General features: G+C 38.7%; 1 protein-coding gene across 2 annotated transcripts; it reads left to right on the top strand.

Annotated features, from left to right (window-relative positions):
• Positions 1–8,517: 8,517 nt before the first annotated feature.
• Positions 8,518–26,757, top strand: LOC120804392 (carbohydrate sulfotransferase 11-like). Of its 2 annotated transcripts, XM_040153838.1 has the most exons (5): positions 8,518–8,576; positions 8,869–9,073; positions 23,183–23,259; positions 24,507–24,671; positions 25,111–26,757. In XM_040153838.1, exons 2-5 carry the CDS (start codon positions 8,980–8,982, stop codon positions 25,792–25,794), a joined length of 1,020 nt encoding a protein of 339 aa, XP_040009772.1. In that variant the 5' UTR covers positions 8,518–8,576; positions 8,869–8,979; the 3' UTR covers positions 25,795–26,757. The 2 variants fall into 2 exon arrangements, with proteins under 2 accessions (XP_040009772.1, XP_040009773.1); XM_040153839.1 differs by having other exon boundaries at positions 8,526–9,073; positions 24,510–24,671.

The raw sequence follows: 26,757 nt of genomic DNA, 5'->3' as shown, positions 1-26,757 counted from the left end.
AAAACAATCAGCCATTTCTAATTAGAAGTCATTAAAAATGCACTGTCCTAGACATAATGTGTACATGCATTGACAAGTTGGCAAAATTTTGTCTTTAAATTAAACAACTTTTTTCCATCCTTCCTTTAACAAGAATGGTTTAGTAAAGTTTAAGTACGTTTTTACACCACAGCTTAAAACTGTTCTAATCAATACTTTATCATAAAAATTGATTAAATAACTATGCGTTATGTGAAAGTTGTCGCTCATAGTCCAGTACCCACAAAGAATTATCACCCTACTCTGCAGTCACCCTCTGCTGTGGAGCATTTTACTGTTTTTTAGCTCTTTATTTTGGTTACACGGACCACAACTTTACTGTTTTAGTTGAGTCTCACCACTCTCATCAGCAGGAGGCATCAGGAAGCTGTTTTCAGGGAAAAAAGCTCAGATAAACCTTCTGTATGCTAACTGCCCGGCACATAATTAGTGACTAGCCAATCAATAACTATGTCTGTCTGGTGAACAGTTTAAGATTTAATTTTAGAGCCACTCACTATACCAAACCAGATATAGAAAGGATAATGAATATTGGAATTACATTTGCTAGGTGGTTTGAAATATGACTCCAAATAAATGCTAATGTTGCTAATGCTAATGATGTGTAAATAGGCCACTGTTTGCTAACATGTTTGTCCAATTTATGTTACATCGTGATAGTATACCTAAAGTTGTATTTATAACTTGTTGTGCTGCTCTCTTATAGCCAAAAATTCAATTTCTACATATTTAAATAAAAGTTCAATAAAGACACACTAAACAATTCAGATGAGTTAACTATCTAGGTTGGGATTGGAAATTTAAAGTAAAAAGAAACAACTGGAAATTTCAAATAATAAATCTAATATTCCACGATGTCTTGCTTTGTTCCCTTATCCAATGAGCCCCAATAAACTTTCTTGAGTCACTTCTTTCATTTAACAAGCGACATTTGTCTCTGCCACTTTTGTTATATCTAGTCTTATACAATAAATATGCAGTCAGTCTGCTGGGTATACTTTACCAAAATTTGACCTGCACACCCCCCTCCCCAACAAATTATCCATATACATATTCAAAGTTCTTTGTAGGACAAGGAAAGAGACAGGGCTTGTCTGCGTTCTCACTAAGCACCTTCAGTGGTCATTTGAGTCTTAATGGGAGTCAGCTTCTGCCCCCAATCTGAAGGGGCCATAAATGGTCACCAAATGGTTTGATGACCATGAAAACAAAACAGAAAAAACATATGGCACCTCAGAACTCGACCCAGCTAAACACTTGAGAGAAACTCCATGTTCCATGTGAGAGACGGTTTTCCACCATCATCAACAAAACATCAGATGATGTCATGGCTTGTGAAGGGATGGTGTTGCACCTTTCCAACTTAGTTTCAGATTCATATTAAAGGTGTTTTGGCATCACTTAACTGTATAACACCCTATTAAGATGTGTAATCACGCTCGTTTTTATTTTGGCAGTTATCTGTGAGTTATAAACACACAAATTTATGAAGCCTTCAAGAGAAAGTCCCTAGGCATTCCTAGCAACAGTGTCTAGGGAACTGTTTGCTTAAATTCTTCTACCTCAGCATTTAACATCTACCATTAAACCCATAACAGCTGCAAACACACACAAACACACACACACACACACACACACACACACACACACACACACACACACACACACACACACACACACACACACACACACACACACACACACACACACACACACACACACACACGTTGATCAAGATAATTTTTGGGGACATTACATAGAATTGCATTTATTTCCTGCAGGCTTACCGTAACCCTAACTATAATCACTACTTGCCTAACCCTAAACTTAACCCTAACCTTAACCACTGACCCAAAAATCGTCTTTTTCCCAATTGGGGACATGGCTTTTGTCCCAAATTGGACAAGCTGTCCCCAGTTAACTGGTCTTTCGTCTGAAATTTGTCCCCAAAAGTAGCCTATGACACACACACACACACACACACACACACACACACACACACACACACACACACACACACACACACACACACACACACACACTCACAGTGATTCATGCTTTCCATGGTGCAAATAATGGTTCAATAAAAGTGTTTTCACAGTCCAATAATCTCCTATAGGGTGACTGAACAGCCTCATCAGATGGAAAAGAGAGAGGGAAAAGAGATCAAGTATCACAGCAGTGTTAGGCTAGAGCAGAGATTCCAATCCTGGGGGTATGCACCCCAACAAAGTGTTTCAAGATTAATCTACCGTAACAAATGTTAGAAGGAAATAAAAACACACTTCTGCTATGCTTCTTGAATTGTACTTACTATTTACAAACACATTACTTAGTTAATTGTGAAGTCCTTCCTCAGATCTTGGTAGCTACTAGCTGGTTTTAAACAAGTAACTTAGTAAATCAGGTAGCACCATTAAAACCATTAAATAAGAAGTGCCCTAGCAAGTAAAGACCTAATCAATATGTAAATTGGTTGCTAAGAAACATCTATTCCATTATCCAGTTAAAAGCAATCAACTATGTAAACTGGACGTCACTGGAGCATCATAAGTTGTAGCAAAACAAAAAAAAATCATATCTATAAACAATATAGCAAATATAAGCTAAGTATTACTCTTGTTTTTAAGAAATATGTATGTTTGATGGTTTTGCAGTATTTATGCAGTTTATAATAACTTCAAATATATCTGATTAAACCGGGCGGACACTGTACAGATTACCCCGATTTTAACACCAAATTGGTTGTGTCTAACTAATTACAAATCTGGATCAAATTCCTGCTAGAGCAGTTGTCATTTGATGTGCAGTTTTGGGGGGTCACAGTGACTGATTAATTGCCTGAACGATCAATGATCTGGTCCTAACACAATCAGTTGCATTTCTGGCAGGTTAGAAATTTTGGTTGGCTGTCTGCAGTTTGAGCACTTTCACAGTGTTATTTCCCTCATGGCTGCTGTCAAAAAAAATCCGTTATAAACTGTAGTGAGCTTGTTTTAATATTAGTGGAGTATAGTTTTCATTTTGTGGCTGAAACTATTACGGGCTAAAACAGAACTCTGCTGCAGACAGCGTTGTCTGCATCTTCCAGCTCTGGCTCCATATTTTTCTCTTTTACTTCTTACTTTCCATTCATAGTAGAACTGCACGGGTAATGCTGCCTTTCTCTCTTTTTGTCTCTATTGCCGAGGATTGCCTCATCTTGTATAAATAATCAGAATTATTAATGGGCAAAACTGTACAGGGGGACCATGATTATGTTCGTGACGCCAAAATTCTTGTAGTTTATTAGATGGTGTTGATGGCGTGAAGAGTATGGAGACTTCGCTGACACCGTCTTTATTGTATATAAAGGTTTATTACAAAGAAGTACAGCGTATAGTCAAGCATCTGCAGATCTGCTTGTGAGAGGGTGTGAAGCCAATGAACCACTCTGAAAATCAGTCTTGACCCCCGATTCTTAAATAAGGCAGTTGTTTTCCTAAAAACTGTCACTAACATATGGTTTCAGTCACAAAGCATTAACTTCCTTTTCCAAACTGTGAGGCACCCTCTGAGGACCTTTGACCTAGGGCCTCTATGTAAACACAGCTCTACATATGTAAACATACACCTCAATTGCATTCTGATACTGATCCACAATGTGAGCATACAAGTCACAGGTTGTAGCTGTGCAGAAAGACCGATTAAAATGTTTGATGTGAGTTAACACGTAAACTCTGCTAATTTTCTCAAATGCAATTTTAAATCTTTCCAGTTTACATCATCATTAAATAACAGTCAGACTATATTCTATATTGCTTCTTTTATGCTTCAATCTAAGTAGGTCTTATGTTAGCAATCTAATGTTACATTTTTGCTATGGTTCAGTTAGTGATGAAGCTGTTACACCTGGAAGTTAGTGGGTGTAAATATAAGGACCACCTAATCTGATTTTGTGCGTAAATCTCCACTTAGTAAACATTTACACTATAACCAGGCGAAGTTTGAACCTTGGCAAAGCTGGTGCAACTGGTTTCATGCCTCTAAAAAAATAAATCAACAATCTAGGAAGGGAAAATCACTCTTTAATTGAAATGCTCCCCACCTTGGGTGACGAGTATTAATAGGTCATAAGCAAGACAATATGGGAACCAATAAGCTAGAGAACATCCCTGGTGGTCATATGGTCAGTTCTTGTGACAAAGCATCCCAAACACAGTCATTACATTACATAGTGGAAATGTCATTTCAGTAGTAATGATGTACCTGTACTTACAACTAAAAGCATATAACCTATGTGCTTTTAGTGCTCTTCAACTATGAAGATTCAAACTATATGTGACATGTGTCTGGTAGGATTTTAACCCTTACTAAACAGATTTAAGTACAAACAGAGAAGATGATACACAAAAAAGGCTCTGGTTGGGTTTGAACTTCAAGATCACATGTGCAGCAGGGGCCCCCTACATGTTACATGTTTACATAGGCGGAATCTTTTGGTCGTTTTGATGTTGCCTAGATTAGTGGCCTGCATGCATTTAAAAGGCACATACTCATTATACAGTGAACATTAAAGTACAAGAAAGGTTGTTCATGTCATGGGGTTTTTGTGGGAGTTTTTTTCTTGTTCTCACTTTGAGTCAAAAGGTTGAAGGATTGATTGAAGGAGGGTGATTTTCAGTTCCCTGTTGATAATGTGGGGGTTTTGAAGCACTTTGAGACTGGAAATGGGATTACATGAACCTGATTTAGACGTGCTTTCGGAGTGTGTTGTATCAAATCAAAGCAAGAGAGTGCATGTCGACAGAGAGGTACAGTCAGTAGACAATGTACAGTATGATAAATGACAAATCTACAAAATTCCCTTTATGCCTTTCTCACTAATGTGACCTGGTATAGTTCATTTGGGTATGGCTGTCTGAAAAGGGCAGTTGGTGTATTATAGGCTCCCTTCACAGGCTTATGATTAAATGTTTTATAAGACATAAAAACTGACTCAAATTCATGTCCAAGAAAATGTCCCTTCATGTAGTTCAACATGTTTTAAGGCCCTATTCTTGTCCTTCAGTTTTACATGGGATGTCTCCACACTAGGCCAGTCAACCCAGCCCATCCCAGCACCACAAACAGAAAACCATATGATGAGATCAAAGGATGGTAATGAAGTTAACCGCCAACTGCAGGTCTTACAGCACACACTAGATGGAAAACTGCAAACGTTTACTTCCCTCAAGTTCAGTCAGTCGTGAATTAAATACACTTTAAGACTGTTATTTTTTCCAGCTTGGATTCATTTACGTGTAATCAGTGCTCTTGAATGAAAAAATTACCAACTATATCCAGTCTTTGATTTCTTTTTATACATTTCTGGGTGATAAAGTGATTTGGGCCACTTTTCCACTGATTGGTTACAGGTACCATTTTTAAAATGTTTAATTGGTTATTACCATTTGTTGGGCACAATGGTACAACATGGCTTCACATTTTTGAATGACTCTAGACAGTTACAATCCCTCACTTCAGTCACGGTTAAAAGAACACTCCAGATTGAATTTTATGTAGTGTAAAACAACTCTAAACTAGCCAACCATTAGTTATTCAGGAGGAAATTTTATCCAAATTATTGTCAACATAGGACAAGATTACAGAAAATAAAAACAGTGGCGATTTGAATGGGCTTTCCCTTGACAAAATCTCTTCATATTATCATATCAACACTGCAATACATATGAATAATTATTAGTGCAAGTGCTACATTTGGTTTAGTGGCATGCTGACAAGACAATTGCAGGACAGGAAAATGATGACTTGCTGAAGAGTTGATCAGATTTTATCGCCTTTTGGGACAATAATTGTACAGTATGCAACAGGGAATCCCAAACCTTGTTTGTCACGTGCCCCTCAAGAAGCTGAAAATAAATCATGCTAAGCTGAATCTTGATAGCTTCCCGGCATCAAAGCAATCTAGTTACTTTATCGTTCGCAAATGAATCACATTTATAGATCTTTTTCGCAGACGCTTTGACTTGTCTTGGCATGAAAAGCACAGGTGCACAGGTTAACAACATTAACACTCCATTCCAGCAATTAAAGCAAAGCAACAATAAAATGTAGACTAATGATATAATTGGTTACCCCTGTGTTTGACAACTCGAATGGTCTGTTGTGCAAAAGGTCTATTTAACTTGAATTTCACTCAATATTTTTCCTCCTTGGTCAGTTTTGCAGTAGTATCAGTTCAAGGTCCTCACGGACAGTGGACGTTACTGAACTAAGTGACTACTTCACACTATTCTTTCTCAGTCTGTTTAATATATAATTTTTTTTTTTTCTTAAAGGAATACTCTGACATTTTGGGAAATTAGAGTTAGATGAGAAGATTGTTACCACTCTCATATCTGTACTTTTTGGTTTAATTTGTACACAAACCGAAATGTAAATACAAAACAGCCTGTTGCTTTTTACTGTTGGACAGAGCCGGGACAGCAGTTTCCCGCTTCCAGTCTTATTAGTATGTTAAGCTAAGATAATAAGCTATATATCATTAACAGCTGGAAGTACAAGTCTGCAGTGGTTTACAGTGTGTGGAACACAGTACATATGAAATTAACTCTCTCAAAATGTTTCAAAACCAAAATCAACGTATTCATGAATACAATCGAACAGTCCACAGACAAGTAGCTCAAAATTGAAACAACTTATTTGCCATAGATTTGAATGTGAGAATAGAATCACCAACACCCCGTTCAGAAGCAGCAGCCATTGCTCATAGTATGCTCCAACTCGCCAGGCGATTAAAAACTACTCAGTGACAAGCAGGGAGTAGATCAAGACCTGTGGGTGGTCAGAAAACCATCTACTGGTGAGAGTTATGTGGTAAAAGCTAACACTGGCCCAAACAACCACATAATTTGCCAAGTCATCCCTAACCCAGGCTCTCTCATTCTCAGGTCTGAGAGCTCTGTTAAGTGTTTCCAAGAAACCCAGGAGGCACTGCATGTTGTAGGTCTAATGATGGGCATGTAGCTAATTACAGCACTCTTAGATATGGCAGCATGAATGGTTATGTTGCTCACACGCTGACCTGGCACTTCCTCGGTGGCTCAGTTTCTGCCACGTCTTTAGACTTTGATCAGGTTAAATACTGCCTCAATATTAAGGAGGTTGTACTGTATATTGAAAAAAAAAATCCAGTACTGATACAGACATTACAGTACTATACATCTAGTATGTATTGTATGTGTGCATTACTCAGGGTTACTGTTTTTTGTGAAGAGGAGTCTCTCTCTGAAAAGTGCTATATAAAGTAAATAAAACCGATTTACATGAGTAAATGGGGGCATGACATAACCCACAATTTTAATTTTTAATAATGACCACTCGAACAGATTTAATCTACACATTGAGTTCTTTGAGGTAATGACTGTGTCTTCAGCCATCCTCTAACTTGATATAGTTGTCATCACCGTCCATTAGTAATGGCTTACAGTTTGTCAAAAACGTTTCCCTCTAGTAACGATGTAATTCAAAGCATTGCTTGAATTCAATGCTGCATTAATGTCTCTCAGACCTAGTGTACATATGAATTTCCTCTCATTCAGAAGTGGATTTTTATTGTGATATGAAAAAGAAATTTATGGAACTCATCTGATATCTGGAGAGTTTAACTTGAATTTGAACATGTCAAAATGGTGAAATTTAAGAACTGCATAAAAACGGTCAAAGACTAGTGTGTAAGAAAACACGGTTATAAATATAGACACTAACAGTTTTGCATCTGTACCGTAGTATTTTACATAATGTAGTATTTGTTGTGAGTGGGCCTATAATGGCATGTTGCATGATGGTGCTCAAAGCAAAAAGAAACAGTCAGTACTGCAGCCATTTTAAGTTGCTAACAGTGACACAACAGAGGCACAATGCTTTTCCCTGCAGCTTCTAAGTTTGCAATCAGCAATTTCAAATATGACTGAAAAAAAAAAGTGGACTACATATTTCACAGCAGGTAGGGTGGTATCCAAGTTGATGTTTGTATCGTATATTTATTTTCTGACTCTTTTGGTAAATGTTTATTGGTCTGAGAGTTTACACGTTTTTGCAAAACGTCTTACTGCCAGCGTCATTTGGCTGTCAGTGGTTTGATGAGACAGTACATGCTGTACCTGAGTCTACGCCGAGGTCTCCGTGACCGACTGTGATGCTGCCTTCTGTGCTCCTTGTTAGCCAGTCCCTCTCTGATCGATAGCACTGCTTAGCCGCAGACTGCAACGGAAATGCAATCGGCGCACGGTAACGTTCGCTCGTTAGGCCAAAAAACTAAACAAAAGCACTTGACAGCTGAGTATAATAAAGGTGGAAAATCCGACTTTCTCAGTCTACCATCAACGCGTCCGGCATTACCTGAAGGCAGCACGGCAGCCTATGAAACTGGCAGAGGGCGCGAGAGAGGAGTGGGAGTGACGTCATGGCATGGTACCCCGTCCATGTTTGGCGGAGAAGAAGTTTGTGTAGCCTCGACAAACTGTAGACACCATTAGTGTGGGTTACAACTGGAAGTAAGGCGAAAGAAAACTCTTTATTCATAACTTTTTACTTTTGCTTTAGGAAATGTCATGTCAATGTTAAATTATTTAATGTTTTATCTAAGGTGACCTTGCTTATTTTTTTTTTAATCATTATTAAGTTAACGTTATCTTAAAAACAAAGACCACATCGGGTGGTTCTGGTTTTATGCACCACTACGTTAGAATTAACGGCTAACGTTGACTGTATCTTTAAGTTACCAGGTTTACCGTTACCGTTATTCCTGGATGGGCTGTGTTTTCGTTTCCTGCGACTCATAAATAGGCTCATCATTCTCCGGAGAGTCCGGCATCCTCCGCCGGCGTGGTCGCGTATGAACCGTGTCGAGACAGCGACGAAGGGTCGTGTGCTCTGCCACCAGAGCCGGGCTTCAGGATGAGGATGCCCAGAGGAGGACGCCTGCTCCTGGCGACGTGCCTCGGCTCGCTCTTCGTTCTCGTGCTTTACTTTCAGACCATCACCAAGCCAGGTGAGACCCCACATACTCACATACCCATACAGTCTTTTCACAAAACTACATTAACGGCATTGTAATATTATTAAAACGACGGTTTCATACGTACATATCGCAGCAGTTCTGCTTTAGACGTATGGTGCAGTGACGCAAAGAAAGTAAAACTATAGGGGCACACACAAACCCGCATTCTAACCTTACCCACACGTGTGTGGACCCACAATATCTTATTTGATGTTGTAAATACTAGTCACATTTATCACGAGTGCTGATAACTGCGTTGAAAACGGCACTTTGGATTTATAGTTATCAAAGAGTAATTTGCTATGGGGACATTGCATTATATGAATGTTACACGGCTAGCGTACAATATGGAAGTAATAACTAGTAGATAATATACTGTGGTGGCCTTGCATCCACATTTAATGCTGGATTCAGGCTTTTAATTTGGGCTGTCTGTTCTTGCAAGGGTTGTGCATCCTTGGTAAACAATAATTTTGACAGTGACACCTGTGTCTGTGTGTGTTTGTGTGTGATAGAGTGCAGTGTATGAAACAGAGGGCATGTGCACAGACATAATGAAATGTGAATGATATAAAGTATGAATAAGCTCACTGTGAACAGTGGAATGTTTTGAAAACCCCCTCCCCTAGACCTCCTGCATTCCTCTGCTATAACCCTCCTCTCCTCTTCCTACCTTTCCCTTTGTGTCCTGGGCTGAGCCCATTCTCGCCATTGAAAGACAGATTGGCCCCCAGGGGACTGCAGACTTCCAGGGAGAAAAGTCAGAGCTCAGTCACAGAGAAAGAGAGGAGAGTTAGAGGTGATTGATTTGCGCTGACCATACATGCCAACGCAAACTAGCACACCAGTGTCCAGTTTTTCTTGATATTTTATGCCAAATGGAGTTTGATTGGTCAATATAGGTTTTTTTTGAAGTGTTTAAGTATTCAGATGAACTCTGCACAGCACGCTCAGGATGATGTTTTTCACAAGTGGTGAAACACACATCACAGCATATATTGAATCATATTTGTCATATATGAAAGATAACGATTAAGAATGAGTGAAAAAATAAAAAAGCACCCATAATTTGTCCTGAATTGTCTCCAGCTCACACCCCACGATGGAACAGTACAAAACCAGTGAAAAATCACCAAACAGTAAATATATACAGAGCTGTCAGTGACAGACAAACCATGTATTGCCACACCTACAAGTAACACACTTTAGCACTCCTATTGACGCCCCCACCAACTAGCTGTATAGTGTATAACCTTACTGCCTGACCTGTTTAGGCTTGTCTGCTTTAGAGCCCCACTAGTAGCAATGCAAGCAACATTAGAGAGGACTAATTCACAGGATGTCAACAAAGCACACGTCTTCCTTAAATACTGTGTATGTAGTCATACTGGGTTTACAAACCAACACCAAATTTTCTTTTTTAGTTCTGTATTTTCCCGTTCTTTTAGATTCATTTTTATTTCTCATTTCTACTCTTGTCCCAATCTGACTACAGTGAATTGAAACATTATAGCAGAAACCAACCAGTGGTATTTAAGTAGAAAACACAGATGCAGAAAGTACCCATATGTTATACTATACACTTGTTTTTATTACTTTAAATAATGAAAGACTTATGCCTAATTGACTAAAATGTGTTTTATTCCTTGATTATTGCACTTTTAAATACATTACGATCAACATTTTTGATAATTATTTGTGAGATATACATTTTTTTCATATGTGAGATCCAGATCAGTTAAATAAAAAATCGTGAAGGTAACTTTTGATAGACTCCTTTTAAATTTGAGACATGACACCAACACCCGATACATTCACCACTGATTGAATGACAAGTCAGAGGATTTCCACTGTCTCACTTTATGTAGGCCCATTGGAAATATCTTGACCATGACATGATGTCATACCCCAAACTGGATGATTAGCCAAGTGAGTAAGAGAGCCAAGAATACATTTCCTTTAGGTTTGAAACTGGTAGTTTTCAAAATGTATTTTCATAGTGTGTCTATTTTCATACATTTGGGATAACTGTGCACAGCTGTGATCAGCCAATGGGATTCAGCATGATAAGCGTGCTTTTCTTTCTTGAGGTGTTGGAGGTCTGATGTTCATCCACCCACCAGAATATAGAGAATGAGAAATGTGAGTTTTCTTCCAGTAATGTTCCCTGATTGTTAATGGAGAGGTGGGCACTTGGTTGAGAGTAATGAGAAAAAAACCAGTGCTGTTGGTAATGACTTTAACATGCAGTTGACGATTAGTGTGGTACTGCGGTAACTGTCCCAGTCTTATGAATTACTAAATAATTATACACACTCTTACATAAGTGAACAGCTGTCAGATCTGCTAGTACCAGTTTGGGCTCTCCTCAGGGCTCTGTTCTGTCTCCACTTTTATTTATTTTATACACCCCAACAACTGTATCAGTCAGCATACAGACAGATTTTTCTACCAAGTGTAGACTATGTCTTAGAATTCTCGCCGATTTATTTGTTACTTTTTAATGTTTTTTTTTATTGCGTTTGTTTGTGCCCACACTGCAAATCAGTTTCCCTCTGGGATAATAGGCAAGCGAACTGGACGTCTGACATTACTCGATTTGGCGAATAATAATTAAAATTGAATTGAGTAGAATTGAATTAATAAAGTTAATCATCAACTGTGGAGCCCTATAGTCGTGTACGATAAAAGCTAATTGTTTTCCACAAATAAACTATATCGCAGGACTGCTTTCCCATTGTTCCTCTCTTCCCCTTCCTCCTCTAATCTGTTTTTTGCCATCTCATTACATTGCTTTCATAAAACTCTCATGTAACACTGAGCCAAGGCTTCCCTCCGCAAAAGGAGAACAATACCTGCTACTGCTGCATAGACATAGTTCTGTAGTTGTAAATTGAGCACAGGCATTGTCGATCTCATTTTAAAATGCCCTCATGTTTCCAATCCACTTGGCTTACAAAACCACATCTCCCAATTAAGCCTACTGTTTAGTACTGGACACACAGTACAGTGCAAATTACTGTTTTGCTTCCATTGTCTGACTTCCTGTGCCAACACCCTGGGTTTGGCACTCAGGAAAAAATACAAGCCGCTCTCATCGTGCTATTACTGTATAAACTCATTAGTTGAGTCAAGTCAGATTTATTATCTGTTAACTGTAAACTTGTTTTCAGTTTCATTTTATTTCATTTCTTAAATTATTTCAGATATGTTACCTTATTTTGAGCTTTAGTTGTGGACGGAGCCCACAAATGACTTCTTCAGGTTTTGTTAAAATGAGATTAGTGGTATTCAAGATACTGCACACATGGATAACAGAATAAATGATGTAGGATTTATTAGCTTATGGCTAAACCAAGACCCATAAAAATACTGTATCACAGTTACAGGTGCATGGTGTTAGCGAACTTCATGAATTACATGACTGTTAACATCAGCAAAAACACTTTACCAATCATCACCAAAGCAATTTACAGTGTATGGTGAAGCTGTGTACTGTAAGTCCAAATGGTGTGTATCAGAACTACTGGACGACTTGCATACCACATGTAACATTATGCAATGTTATCATTGTGTTATTTATTTAAACAATGTGGTCTGCTATGTTAAGGTCCAAAGACTGAAAGGAGTACTTCTTTCATAAGCTGATGTTTGATATTGGTTTATCAAATTTTAATAGATAATTAATATCACAGGTTACTGGTATGTACCGAAACGACTTCATAAACCAGCAATGGCAGAGTTTTGTTTGAAGGATTCAGGCTATATTAAAGTCAATTAGGACAACATATCACGTAAAGACTTGCTCAGCACCTCAGCAGGATCTGTCCATGCATGGTTTTAAGGTCATAAATGTAGTTGTAGCTGAGGGGCAAGAGGATGTTAATCCTGTAATCACTATCCCTCTTCTCAAATCAGTTAATAGGTTACCAAAATTAAAAATAGGTGCTGGTGAGAAAATATTAAAGTGTACTCCTGATAAAAATAGCACTTGCACAAATCCTTGCCATCCTCATGTACAGCCATGAAATCAGTATAGAAACATTGGACTGAAACATCGGCTCTTCTGTAAACAGGAGGTTAAACTAGGAATATAATCTTGAGCCGATTTGTTTTATTTACCAAAGATAAAATGCAAAATTTTGCCCACAAAAAATCCTCTGTCAAGCCAGTGTGAAGATGTCGTTGACATACCGAGGAGATTTTCCTGACCTGTGCTATTTCCAGTCAGTCTCTCGTATTAGATACATCATAATTTGAACAAAAATAGAGATGCACACCCATTTTCTTTTTCCTCTCACTCTCTTTTATGTGGTTGCGTTGACTCAGCAGTGCTGTGGTGCAGTGTCACTGTGTGCGTCGCCTGAGTGTACGTAAATGTTACTATACCGAGTAACTTCACTCTGTGGACAAGTGCTGCAAAGTGTGTGCCCTTATCAAAGATGGAGTAAACTTGTCAGCATTTACAAGATAAGTTTAAACCCACACTCATGTCCTAACAGTGCTAATTTGACAATTCTAAAGCCTTGCTGTTTGACACAAGAAACCATTTTCTATCATCATTCTCAGCACCAACACCTAGGATTGGAACTTTCAAGCTTACTCCTTCTATCAAATTTCAAATTTTGATAAAAACATGAGAGATTGTACAGTTTAAGAAATTAAACATGTCATTCTTTTGGCTGAGTTAATCAACCCTTATACTGAGCATGTAGATATATTTGCCATTGTTAAAATAAGAATTTATGATATGTAATGGCTTTATATTCATGGCTGTACAAAACAGGACAAGTAAATTTGCCTTTCGCTTGTCCAGGCACAAAAGTTGGTCCTGGTAAAATTGACAATAATATACTTTTTAAAACTTTTTTACTACATTTTGTTTGCGAATGCAAAATTCAGACATGAAGAAGTTGAATAGGATATTTATGGACAAAATTCCGCAGCACACAAGGGCCCAGAAATATAGATGGCATTTATAAAAGAAAAATGTGCAGTGAGAATGTGAACATCTCATGCATACTTCAGACTAGGCATACACATGGTTTTTAAATGATATCTGCAGGTGAAATGATGAGGTGGACATGAAGTATAAGGTGAGAGATGTAACCTTGTAGTAAAAAAATGTATAAGGTTTTTGTCGATCTCACTGATTGTGGTATTATTTTGCAGTCCACATGGCGTTCTGTAAAATGACACTCAGCGGCTCATTTATAAACTTAATTTTAGATTATTTATGAGTTATGAATTTTATCATCCTTTTACAGTGGAAACCACTTATAGTGATCACATCTGTCCGGGTTAAATTTATCACTGTAAGTGGATGATTATTATAACTATATTTTTTCTTTTTCTTTATTTCTCATACAGATTACCATCTAATTGACATTTGTATATTCATTACATGAAAATATTTTAATGAAATGGACAGTCTTGCTATTTTCTGATTTAAAGATAAAATAACATAAACTCCGCCATGGCTCTCTCCTGCTCCAAGCCTAGCCTGACTGGTCAGGGTGAAAGCATTACAATCCAATAAACTGACACAGATGACTGGCAGGTCTTTGAAGGTTGTTTTGCCAGACATTGCTGATGCTCTCCACTCTGCTGGTTCGTCCCATTTTCGCAAACACGATATCTCAGGAATGCCTGGAGGGAATTCACTAGCACACAAGGATGAACTGATTACATTTTGGTGGTCAAAGGTCAAGGTTACTGTGACCTCATAATGTTCTGCAAAAACACTTTTCTGGCCATTATTCAACGCCAGAACCCAGGAACAGAAGGGGAGATTGCGACCATATTTCCTGCACCTTGACTGGTTGCCGGAGGAATGCAACAGCCAGGCGGAAATTCTAGTTTTACCTAAACCTGCTGTAGGCACCCAAACACACACTGTAATCTTTGTTGTTGAACACATGTATTTCCCCCCAAACACACTTACTCACCCCCATACATGCATATATTGTTGTGTATATTTGTACACATACACAGTGTAATCCTATAATTGAATACCTCAGTGCTATTTTATGGGCAGGCTGCCATTTATCATCTGACATTGACATAATGCAGCTTTTGTGAAACAAACAAAGAATGTTGTGATGCCTTTAAGGTCCCCACAATGTCGGCAGCTATTTAGAGCATGCTGTGCACCACATGCTACACCTGCTGGCTATTTCTTCTGCCTCAATCTGTGAGGTGCATGTCTAAAACTCTATTTGTTAATATCCCCAACATGCTTTATTTTGTAAATCATTAAGCCTTCTGGCTTCCCCCTTTTTCAAACCAACAACATTACAGACGTTTTTTATAAAGAGGAAGCACTAAAGCATTAGTGGATTTATATGCAAAGACAAGAGCTGGAAGCTTGTTTTGTAGATGGGTGAAGGTGATGTTGTGGTTTCAGTGCTTCATTGTCTGATCAGACTGTACCTCTGATTTTACTTGTTCTATTAAACCAGTAGCAACCGGTTGTGATTGTCACGTATTTTGTTGCATGTGAGCTGTGATCCATTTATGGCATCTTCTGTGCTTTGTAGCTCCTATGTTGTTTCAGGTGTAAAGGAATTTGGTAGTTTGGGATCAACAAACAACAAGTGGCACTGTTACTTTAGTGAGAGACAGGAGTGCAGTGGTCAGAATGCAGTGACACTTTTGCAAAACTGAGCCCAAACCTGTGAAGTGCTTGTATTAAATGTTACTATTAAGTAGGGCTTTGTAATATAAACATCTTATTGACTTATGCTGTTGATAAGGTAAATTGCTTGACAGCACACTGAGAAATAATCACATTGCAGAAACTAAGCTATGTCTAACCAGTTATATGGTATGGCGGTCCTAAAGAGCTGTGGTATCAATACCTCGATGGTGTGGCAATACTCTTAGGCAATGCAAAACAGATTGGTGATGTACAGTAAATAACTCTGTTGAAGACCTGTGTCAAGAAAGATGGGAAATACCAAAACCTAAGGTTATCACATCAAGTATCACCATACAATAAAGCATGTGACGTACAAGCGCTTACACTGTCATTAGCAATTAGACCAGTCCCCTGGAATGAGTAGCAAGGCACTCAGAGGAACACCCATGAACAAACTATAACATTGCTATGTGTTTTAATACACACAGTTTTAATAGACACATCACACATCCTGTGGCTTTTTTAATGGCAAAATACATACAAAATATAACAGGTACCATCAAGAATGAGGGATTTTAACTGATGAACATAACTGACCCAAGCTAATATGAACTGAGCAGAGCTGTAAACATTCTACACTGCAGAATATATAGAATAGACTAGACTAGATTTTAATTTATGTTTGTATGATTTAGTTCTTTAAATACGTTATCTGTTTGTATCTCACATAATCGTAGATCAGTATTCAAGTCTACTACTTGGGAATTTTAAAGCTCAACAGAAATAGTGACTTAATTACTGTGAATACAGTATATTTTTCGTTGAAATGAAACTATTTTGCCATATGGCCTGGCTCTAATAATAACCCTGGAGTGCGGGACTTTTACACAGTGTATTTCAGAGTATACCACAGTTTTAAATCGGGTGTTTGTGGCGCAGCATTTTATGTCAACCAACAAGTTTGCCAAAGCTGAAGAGGGGAGCAGCCATAGCGATGGAGTTAGAGTGGTCTACAGCAACTAGGAGCATGGCGGAGCCAATGGTGGAAAATCTAGGAAGCATCCAAGCAAAGTTTCTGATGCTCCAGATAAAAAAGAAACTTCACGCTCAGAGAAAGGATTACAGTTGATTGACAGTGAGGACAACATGGATTTCCATTTGTGTGGCTTTTCCTTGTTGGAGAGCGCTGAAAGAAGAGAAGGGACTGAGGGCAGACACAGATGTCGCCTTACTGCTCTTGGACAGTTTGGCATTTGTAAAATATTTGAAATAGGTTATGTAGCTATTACATTTACTCTACCTAAAGAATGGATTATTGTCTTGGAACTGTGGAAATTTCTCTGTATTCAACAGTGTTTGTGTAATTACTCTCACTGCCAGAAGGGGAGTGTCAAAAGGGGGAGACAAAAGTTCCGCGCTGTAGGTTTAAGTTTAAAAGCCTTATCTATCGGGGTCACTTAATCCCCTTTGGTTTCTTTCGTCCTGGCCCTAACATTCAAGCTGCATTTATACAATTGTGAATAATAACCCAAAGTTATTAGGGACTCACCCATTTAGGGGAGCCACTCTACCCTAAGTGAACTCATAGTCTGTCAAACTAAACCCTTTTTCCACCATTTTTTTCTTTTTTTTCCTGGAGAATTAGAGGGAGGTTGCAAATATATTTCAGGTCAGCCTGAAGTCTGACATCATGTTTTTGAAGTGAGATATTAGCTGGCTGATGTAGTAATTACTCCAGAAATCTGTTATAGGGATGTTTCTGTTGCATTTTTGACCCATTTTAAAGAATTTGCAAGGGAGCATAAGTATGGTATGGGTAAGATTAAAAGGAAGTGCCTGCCCCATTATAAGGGATATCACTGATCGTAAAGTCACCAAATCTTGTAGGCCTAATTACCACCATCTGCAGCTCTTAGTAGGTGGATGGTGTGACACTTTTAAACTGAGCTACGCTCAAAACAAACCCAAAAGCATGTTATTTCTGGTAACCCCATAACTCATCCTGCCTTCCGTTGTTTGTTGTTCATTTGTAAGATCTGAATTTCTCCGTAAGTCACTTTCAGTTGTATTGTGAAACAGACTTTTAAATACCCAGATCAAAGCAAATTTCATTGTGGTTTTGTTTAAGCCCTAATAAAGATAGGCCATCATTTCAAGTGCACTTAGGTGCAGTTTTCCCTATTTTAGTAAATGTTTACATTATTGATGCCAAAGGATCCTTTCTGCTCTTTATCATAGTCACAGGGGGAAGAGGTTATTTAAAAAAAAAAAAAAAAAAAAAAAAAAGAGATTATCTGCCAGAAGAGGAGAGCAGAAATTTGTCTTGGAAAAAAAAAAACATCAGCTAAAAACTTTATGGCCACACACAGTCAAAGCTTTTTAGTAAACCTGTTAACACACATTGTCACTGTTTTTCTGTCAAATGAATAGACATAAAATAGTTCTGTCTATTGATAATGGTTTGTTTGTCTGGGAATATAACATCACCAAAGCTTCACACACCTGGCAGACTGTTAAACCAGACAGACTCAAGTTCAAAATTGGCCTGTTTGTGTGTGTAGTAAGACTGGGCCTCTTCTGTTCTTCTTCAACTGTCAGTGTAATGTCACTTCCTGAGTCTGAGAGGAAGTGGTGGTTTTTTTGGTGATGTGATAAAGCACAAAACACAAATAAGATGTGGTTTGTAATGATAGGGAAGGAGTAGTTACTGAAATGTGCTTCTCATTTTAACAGAAAACACTATCAATGTTAGTGCAGGTAAAAGCTTTGATGCATTATGGGGGATAAGAAAATTATGTTAAACTTTTTATCCACAACAAAAGATAGCACTGCTAATGGGAGAGAATCTCTAGGCTGGCTGATGTCTTGTAGGGTCAGTAGATATAGAGACCTTTATGTATAGAGTCTTTAATCTGAAGATAAAGGATCAGTAGAATGAGTTATGAGATTTCAAAATAAAATTTATAGAGTTACAGACCTACAAATCAAGTACCATGTCATACGGAAATTCTATCACGCTAATATATACTCACACATTTAGAGATGTGTCCAGATAACACACAGCTAGTATCACAGTCAGACTAAGAGTCTAGGCACTGTGGTGCTTTTCAATGTTTACCATGTTTACCATCTTAGTATAATGTGCCAGCATGCTAACAGTTGGTAATTAGCGCTAAACACACACTGTACAGCAGAGGGGGAAGGGAGTGCCTTTAGTTTTGCAGGTATTTGGTCATAATTCAAAGCATAGGGCAAAGTCAAATTTTGAGATGATGATGATAGTAGATGGAAAGTCTGTGGATCACCAAAGTTATCAGAATAAATCATTTGGAAACCACAAAAACAACATTTTGTGCCAGTCCCCCTAATATATGTGATATTTCACAATTGTAAACTTGGACCTTCTGGTGGCAGTAGAAGAAAAGTCAGGGGATCATAAAAGTCAGGAGGCTCTGGGAACCATGACTGCCTGTACAAAATTTAATGGCAATCTGTCCAAAAGTTGAGATATTTTAGTCTGTGCCAACATGGGAGATTGCCAGCCTGATAGACCATCATTGCCATCCCTTGAGTCACACCACTAATGTGGCAAAAAAAAACAATTGTGTATTGAAACCTTGTAAGCTTTATTTTTCCTTTTTGGGATTTCCAAGCAGTTAACTCACTCAAGCACCCATGTAGGCTATATCCAGAATTGGATCATAGGGTGATGGGGATTCCTCAAAGGCTTAGAATAGCTTCAGAAATTAACGCAAATGAACCAGTTTTGTATATTTTAAATATTTTTTTTTTTAAATGTCCAAGGTTAATGAACAGAAGAAAACAAAACAAAAAAAAACTTGCATAATAGTGAAATTATACAAACACAAAATTTACCCCCGACACAGTTATTGGCACCCTTCACTAATATTTGGTTGCAGAACCTTTGGCAACAGTGACAGCCTCTAAATGTTTCTTGTAGCCATCTAAAAGCTTTCTCCTGCTGCTGCAGCTGTCTGCTGATAGTTTCTGCCATTCTTCCGTTGCTATGTGTTCAAGCTCTTTTAAGTTTGCAGGAGTCCTTCTTGCAATGGCAGATTTCAGTGCTCCCCAAAGGTTTTCAATGGGATTTATGTCAGGACTCGTTGCTGTCCAGTTTAAAACAGTCCATCTTTTACTTTTCAACCATTCTTTTGTGCTGCTGGACGTCTGCTTTGGCTTGTTGTCCTGCTGAAAGACCGAAAACCTTCGCCTAAAATCTAGTTCTCTGACACTGGGTAACACATTTCGCTCTAAAATGCCTTGCTAATCTTCTGATTTCATCATTCCTTTGATACATTCAATGCCACCAGTACCAGAAGCAGCAAAGCATGGCATCTATGAGAGTTTTTGCAAACATTAGTCTTGTCTTGTCTTTTTTTGCCTTTCTTTCAATAGTGGGGGAAGAATCGTATTCTTTCAATACATTGATTATACAGAGTTGGCTAATTTACATTTATTTCTAAAGATATTCTAAATTCTGTACTTAAACTTCGGGCGTGCCAATAATTTGAACCAGGACTGTACATTACTTTTCTTTTCTTTAGAAAAATATACAGATTGGGTGAAAGTGTGGACCCACTTCAAATAAGGATGTCAGTCTACATCTGACTTGCTCTTGCTGTTTAAAGTTTTTTTTTTTTTTTTAACCCTAACCCACTGGAATTTTAATTGTTATCATATATGTCTTTGGATCATTGAACAATGTGTTTAACACAGCCTTGTTAAAGTAAAACAGTGTTCAAAAATTGTCACCCCTTTTACCAGTTATAAATCATAAACTTGAAGAAAACCAAGTAGCACTACTTGCATTACTTACTAATTCAAAATCCCTCAGTTTGAAATGCTACAGAGGAATATGAGTTAATGAGTTAAAGAGCCAGAGTACAAAAGCTTGAAGACTTTGTGGTGGTGTCATGATATGGGTTTTTTGTGACAAAACCAGTGTAGTTTAGTTTTAAGAAATTAGCTAATTGTTAGCATGTTACCTATACATTACCTTTCAAGGGCAGATACAAATAGAATGTTCAATTTATTAAATATGTATTGTCTTAAACCACTCAATCTTTTCAGAGCTTTTAAACAAGTTACAGCACTTCCAGGTTTTAGGACTTTAAAGGGAGTGCTTCCTTGATGATTGATGATTTTAGTTGATCAATTAGCTCTGTATGTGACATTTATTCTCCCGTGTTCCTGTCTTCCTCTCATGATATCAGTATGAATGAAATACTTTAATGTTCCCTCTCCATCATCTTGTGTTTAAGCTTCCAAACAGACAGTAAACCATTAGTATGAGTAGAGCCTCCACAAGTGTCTCTTGACCTACTTTTCAGCTTCCCAAGGAAGCGCCCTGAGTTTGCTGAAGGCTTTGCTGCATAAGATGTGAACGAGAGGGCTGTTGACTGACAGCTTAGACCCCTCATTCATTATATTCAGTGTTACCTGGGACTTAGACCATCTGATTTTTGTGTACAATGAGCCTTTATGTTTCAGGCCTCTGGGATGTCAGTGTGCTGTTTCTATGACCTCTTCAATATTTCATCCTAACAGCATCACATTGTCACTTTGATTCTCTCACTGCTGTGAAAAACATTTTATCATATATGTATACTTAATCATATTCATAAAATAGCATCTAGAAATGAGATGTAACTATGTGTGTGCCCTGTATCCATACATAGCCTAAGATGTGGATTTTATACATATCAAGTAAAGCTTTTCAGCAGGGTCCCGCAGGACTTAGATGCCTATCTCTGTGTGTTCAGATGATGTGGCACAGATTCACCCAGAGGAAGTTGAGGATTTTTGGTGATTCATGTGAGCTCACGCATAGGAGGGACAGATAGAGGCTGTATCACGGCAGTCTCAGACTGACTGTCTATCTCAGATCCTCTTTCACTACATGTTCAATTGTATTTGCTGACTCACCAGCACTGTAACAGTTCTCCATTTTTTGTTTTCTTCTTCAAAATGGCAGGAGGCTGTTATGATTTAGAGCTTGACACTAAAGTCCCAAGCGGACAGATTTATTATACTTATGTGCCATTTCCACTTAGTGAAATTTCCATTTTAAAAAATAAAAACCCATTTTATTTGATTGATGCCAGGTCAGCAGAAAGAAGAGAGACAGTGGGAGACAAATATCCTGCGTCTTCTTATGGATTCCATACTTCCATAGAACAGCCCTTCACCTTGCTTTTTATTGCCAACTGATATTTTTTCTTTGTGATGGTATGGAGTTTTCTCACCATTCCAAAGACTTTGTTTCAATTAGTTTCCCTCATGCAAATACCTACTTAAATCACATTCCCCATCTCTCTGCACCTCTTCCTTTTTCAGCTTTGTTTAAGATGTAAAACAGCCCTAGGCATTGTTTAGCCACATGTGCGAAACAAATCAGTGTTCTTGCTAAATGCCATTGACTGCAGACACCGACACTGACTGCCATTTGGCCTGGAGAGAAGGGGGATGGGAGTGGTTGGGGATGCAAGGAGAAGACAGATGTGTTTATAGAGGCTGGAGGAGGGAGGAGAGACGATAATAAGGTCACTATCCAGATATTGTAACTTCTTTAAACCAGCAGAGTCTCCAGCAGGTCCACCATTACAAATACACTTTATGCAGGCAAGCTTTGTTCAAAACTAATCAGTTTGTGTTTGTGTTTTGTACTGTGTCCTACACTTAATTTGCTGTAGCTAGATTAATTTCATAAAGTCAGATTAAGAAGGACTGATTAAAAAAAAGTTTGCAGCTAGATCAAAGAGAGGTTTAAAGTGAGAAGCGTAAGGGTTACAGATTTGGAAGGAAAACACTGTTCCTATTAGGGTTGGGCTGAGGGTTGCCGATAACCGACAATCATCACGATGTTTAGCTCATTATCGCGATGACTGTCCATTGTGATGTTTCAATGTGGACATCGTCATATGCCAATTCAGTAGACATCACCCAACCCTAGCTCCTATGGAATCTATAAATGGGAGGATTTATTTTAAGAAAGATCACATCATGACAAAGGCAGACCAGAGGAGGGTTGGAAAGTTGGCTCTGACTGACCTTCCCTAAAACTGTATTTGGACATCTATACAGTGATATTTAAACCTCTGTGCAAATACATGATACATTGTTAAAAGTGTTTCTCATTTGTGACCTACATACAGGCTTATGAAAAATAACAGTAATGTGGTCCGACTTAAATCAGTGGTGACAAGTCAACAAAGCACCCGTGGTGAAATTTCACCAGAAATGTTCTCTTGTTGGCATATAACTCACAACATGTGGTGTTACCAATTTATCATAAATCCTGTCAAAAGGTGAGAAATGAACTGGAGCATGAATGCATAAAGATCACACAGAAACACACTTCTTCTAGTAAATGGTCTTTGTTTACTAGCTAGTTAATCAAAAATAATGTGGATTTTAATCTTCCCTTGTCTTAACTATAGAACCTGGTGTGAAGACTGGCAGCAGACCAGGGAAAAGCAGGAGAAGTCCGCTGCAGACCCTCTACAATGGAGACCAGGTGAGAGCACAAATGCACACACACAAAAAAAACATGTATTTTCAATTTCTTAGAGGTTCCACCAGCTTTGCAATGGGTGATTAATTACTAATAACACATTACTAATAATACATAACCATGCACTCCATTTTTATTTTCACTTAGTGGGTCTTTGTTTCCAGATCTTAAGCCGTCCTTGACTTGTGCTCTACCAGAATAATTTAAATTTTGGATGTTTGGCTACCTATGCAGCTGCCACACTGTATGGGTTTATCCATCTCAAGACCATATTTCCCTAAAGATATTTTAAAATTTTGGAAAGTATGCTTATTCATTTCTTTACTAATATGTAGCTTCTCAATGAGAAGCTACAGCCAGCAGCTTAGCTTACCATACATACTGGAAACAGGGGTAACAGTTAGCCTTACTAAGTCCAAAGGTAACAAACTCTGCCTACCAGCACCTCTACAAGCTCACTAATTAACATAATATATCATGTTTATTTACTCTGCACAAAAACCAAAGTGTAAAAGTTTTAGCCAGGAGGTCTTTGCAGATTTTAAACTCAAATATTCCATTTCCTGTGGAACAGTTACTGCTATTGGAAGGGAAAAAAAGTTTAGCAATATTCCCAAATATCTCTGTAATTATAATTTTATGACAGTTTTCCATTTCAGTGGAAGTTTCAGCTGTAGGATATTAACTTTTAGGGTCACAGTAACCTGAACACTGACCACCTAATGATGCTTATCATCACATACAGAGTATGGCTGATTGGTTAAGATTTGTAGAATTGATTCAAGGCCATCACTGAGTTCACATTGCAGCCTGTCTTTTTGGATTAGCATGCAATGCAGTGAGAAAATACATGTGATCCTCCCATTAAAAAACCATACAGTAACAAGCTGCTCTGTAGTAAGCGAGTCAAGTCAGTAGAGGTACCAAACATCCTGCAAGTAGGTGCAAGGGTTAAGGAGTAAGGAAAGTGCAAATTATGTATATCCCAACAGTTTCCGGCCTTTGAGTCAGTAATAACATTTTTTAAATATTACAGTAAACTTGACATATGCAGTTTTTGTAAACTATTTTAAGATATAGATGAAACCACTTGTGTCAAAAGTATTAAAGCTCTTGTTATGTGAGTCTTGCTCTGGGCAGGCAACTCACACTGCAGCAATTTTTAAGAGGTGTTTCTGTTTGTTCTTCTTCCTCCCTCAATTGCATGTTTGGTCCCTCTTTCATCCGTACTACATCGTCCTCATCACAAGCAGCTGGAGCTGTTGGCAGCTCAGAGGTCCCTCCAAAGCCGTAGGGAGCTGTTGGAGCAGGCGTGTCTGAGCCACACAAGGAAGCGCCGGGTGCTCTCGTCGGGAGACCTCAAACACCTCATTGTGGATGATAAACACAGCCTTATTTACTGCTATGTACCCAAGGTTGGTTACAATTACATTAAGTAGTGCAGCTGATATTCTAGACCAGAGGGGCTCTTGTGTACATTTTTGACAATTTGCAAAAATGTACGGAAAATATGGACTAAAGAAAAAAAAAAAACAGAACTCAAATTGCAGTGCACAGTGTAAGTTACTGTGGCAACATTATGTTTCCTGTTGACAAGGATGGGGGATGGTGGGGGGTAGTTGTCTCGATTTTGTTTCGGCACATAGTATCAGATACTGAAAATCTTTGTTCTAAACCGAAAATATCCTGCCACAAGTAATTACTAGAATCATATGCAGTTGCTGAATTCGTAGTTCAGATTGCTGAGATGCAAGTTTGTTGCAGTGTATAAAAACAGCAGCTGTAAGTATCTCTATGCATAAATGTGTAAATTTTTGCTTGAAAGAAAATCCTCCTCCCTTTTATGACTTCCAGGTAGCCTGCACAAATTGGAAGCGTGTCCTTATGGTCCTCACTAGTGATGGGCGCTACACTGACCCTCTTGCCATCCCTGCCAACGAGGCACACGTAGCTGGTAACCTCCGCACACTTTCCGAGTTCTCAGTCCCTGAGATCAACCAGCGCCTTCGCAGCTACCTCAAGTTCATCTTCGTGCGGGAGCCCTTTGAGCGTCTGGTGTCCGCCTACCGGAACAAGTTCACACGTCGCTACAACACCGCTTTCCACAAGCGCTACGGAACCAAGATCATCCGTCGGCACCGGTTAAACCCGCAGCCGGAAGCGCTGGAGAAAGGGAATAACGTTTCTTTCCACGAGTTTGTCCAGTACCTCGTGGATCCGCGGACCCAACGGGAGGAACCTTTGAATGAGCACTGGGAACGGGTGCACTCCCTCTGCCACCCCTGTCTGATCCACTATGATATAGTGGGGAAGTACGAGACTCTGGAGCCAGATGCTCAGGCTGTGCTCAGGTTGGCCGGAGTAGAGGGGACACTTAAATTTCCAACGTCTGGTAAGAGCACCAGGACTGATGGGAACATGGCAGCAAGCTTCTTTAAGCAAATCAGTCCTTTTTACCAGAAGAAACTGTTCAACCTGTATCGAATGGACTTCCTGCTCTTCAACTACTCCACACCAGAGTATCTCAGGACTCGATGAGGGGCAGAGAAAAGAGGACTGATGTCAGTGCCACGGATGGATTGGTTGTGATAGTTTTCCTTTCACATCCCATCGATACTTCCTAGCAATGATAATTTTGCACTTTTCAGTTGCCATGGACAATTTTCATCCCTTTGTAGGGTGGTCCATCACAGGCACAGACTTGTCACTACTACTCTCCAACAAGAACTGACGGCTGAGGAGAATGACTTGATTCTCTGGTTAAAGTGAATGGAACTTTCTAAGTGGAACCAAAGTTCGTCCTGGGTTGGAAAAGACAGACAGTTTGTGCTGTAATCTACCAAGAATATGTCACATTTGTTGGATTGCTGCCAAGCGGGTAAACGTTGTATTGTTTTGGTGTTTAGCAGAACAGAATGCATACGGGAATGCAAAATGTGTTGGAAAATGCAGGTGACGCATTTAAGTCTTCACAAACAGGTCCTTTCTTTCGGGGCTTTAGGTTCAGTTAGAATTCAGTATTTATTGCCATTTTGTTGTCTAGAAATTACAATTAGTCAAATTGAGCAGACGTTTTTTTTTTCACCTTTATTGTTTTGTCTTTTACATGTGGTTTTCGAGTTGGTGTAACGTGCCTTACCAGCCTTCCTGCAGTGCCCACTACAGTAAGATTTTTCCCATGGCTTGTTTTTCTGAGCCATAAATTAAAGTCACACTTCAGGGGAGCAGGTTCTCCTCTCACATGGGTATACAGGTGAATATGCTGACTGTGAATCTGAACACAGCAGAGTATTTCAAAGCACCTAAAGTACAATAACTCTGGAAGGCCTTTATTTATGTGTGTCAGCGCACAAAGTATTTATTGTGGAAATGTGTGGATTTGTATGAAAGAATAAGAGTTTTTTTCTTTCAAAGTAAATATTTACTTGCATGGAAAGTAACTTGCTGTCTTGGCTTTGCACATAAACTTATGCCAAATACAAATCTTCTGAGCAACTGTAA

This window comes from Xiphias gladius, chromosome 18 (assembly GCF_016859285.1).
Source record: "Xiphias gladius isolate SHS-SW01 ecotype Sanya breed wild chromosome 18, ASM1685928v1, whole genome shotgun sequence".
Classification (NCBI taxonomy): Eukaryota; Metazoa; Chordata; class Actinopteri; order Istiophoriformes; family Xiphiidae; genus Xiphias; species Xiphias gladius.
The sequence above is the reverse complement of the archived record's forward strand: the minus strand, read 5'-3'. Positions and strand labels throughout refer to the sequence as shown.

What these genes read in the sequence shown, in the direction of transcription:
- LOC120804392 (XM_040153838.1), top strand. Translation starts at nt 8,980, where the DNA reads ATGAGGATGCCCAGAGGAGGACGCCTGCTCCTGGCGACGTGCCTCGGC. An exon ending in CCCTCTACAATGGAGACCAG is followed by an intron (nt 23,260 to 24,506) that starts GTGAGAGCACAA and finishes CCTCATCACAAG; the next exon opens with CAGCTGGAGCTGTTGGCAGC. An exon ending in TTTACTGCTATGTACCCAAG is followed by an intron (nt 24,672 to 25,110) that starts GTTGGTTACAAT and finishes TATGACTTCCAG; the next exon opens with GTAGCCTGCACAAATTGGAA.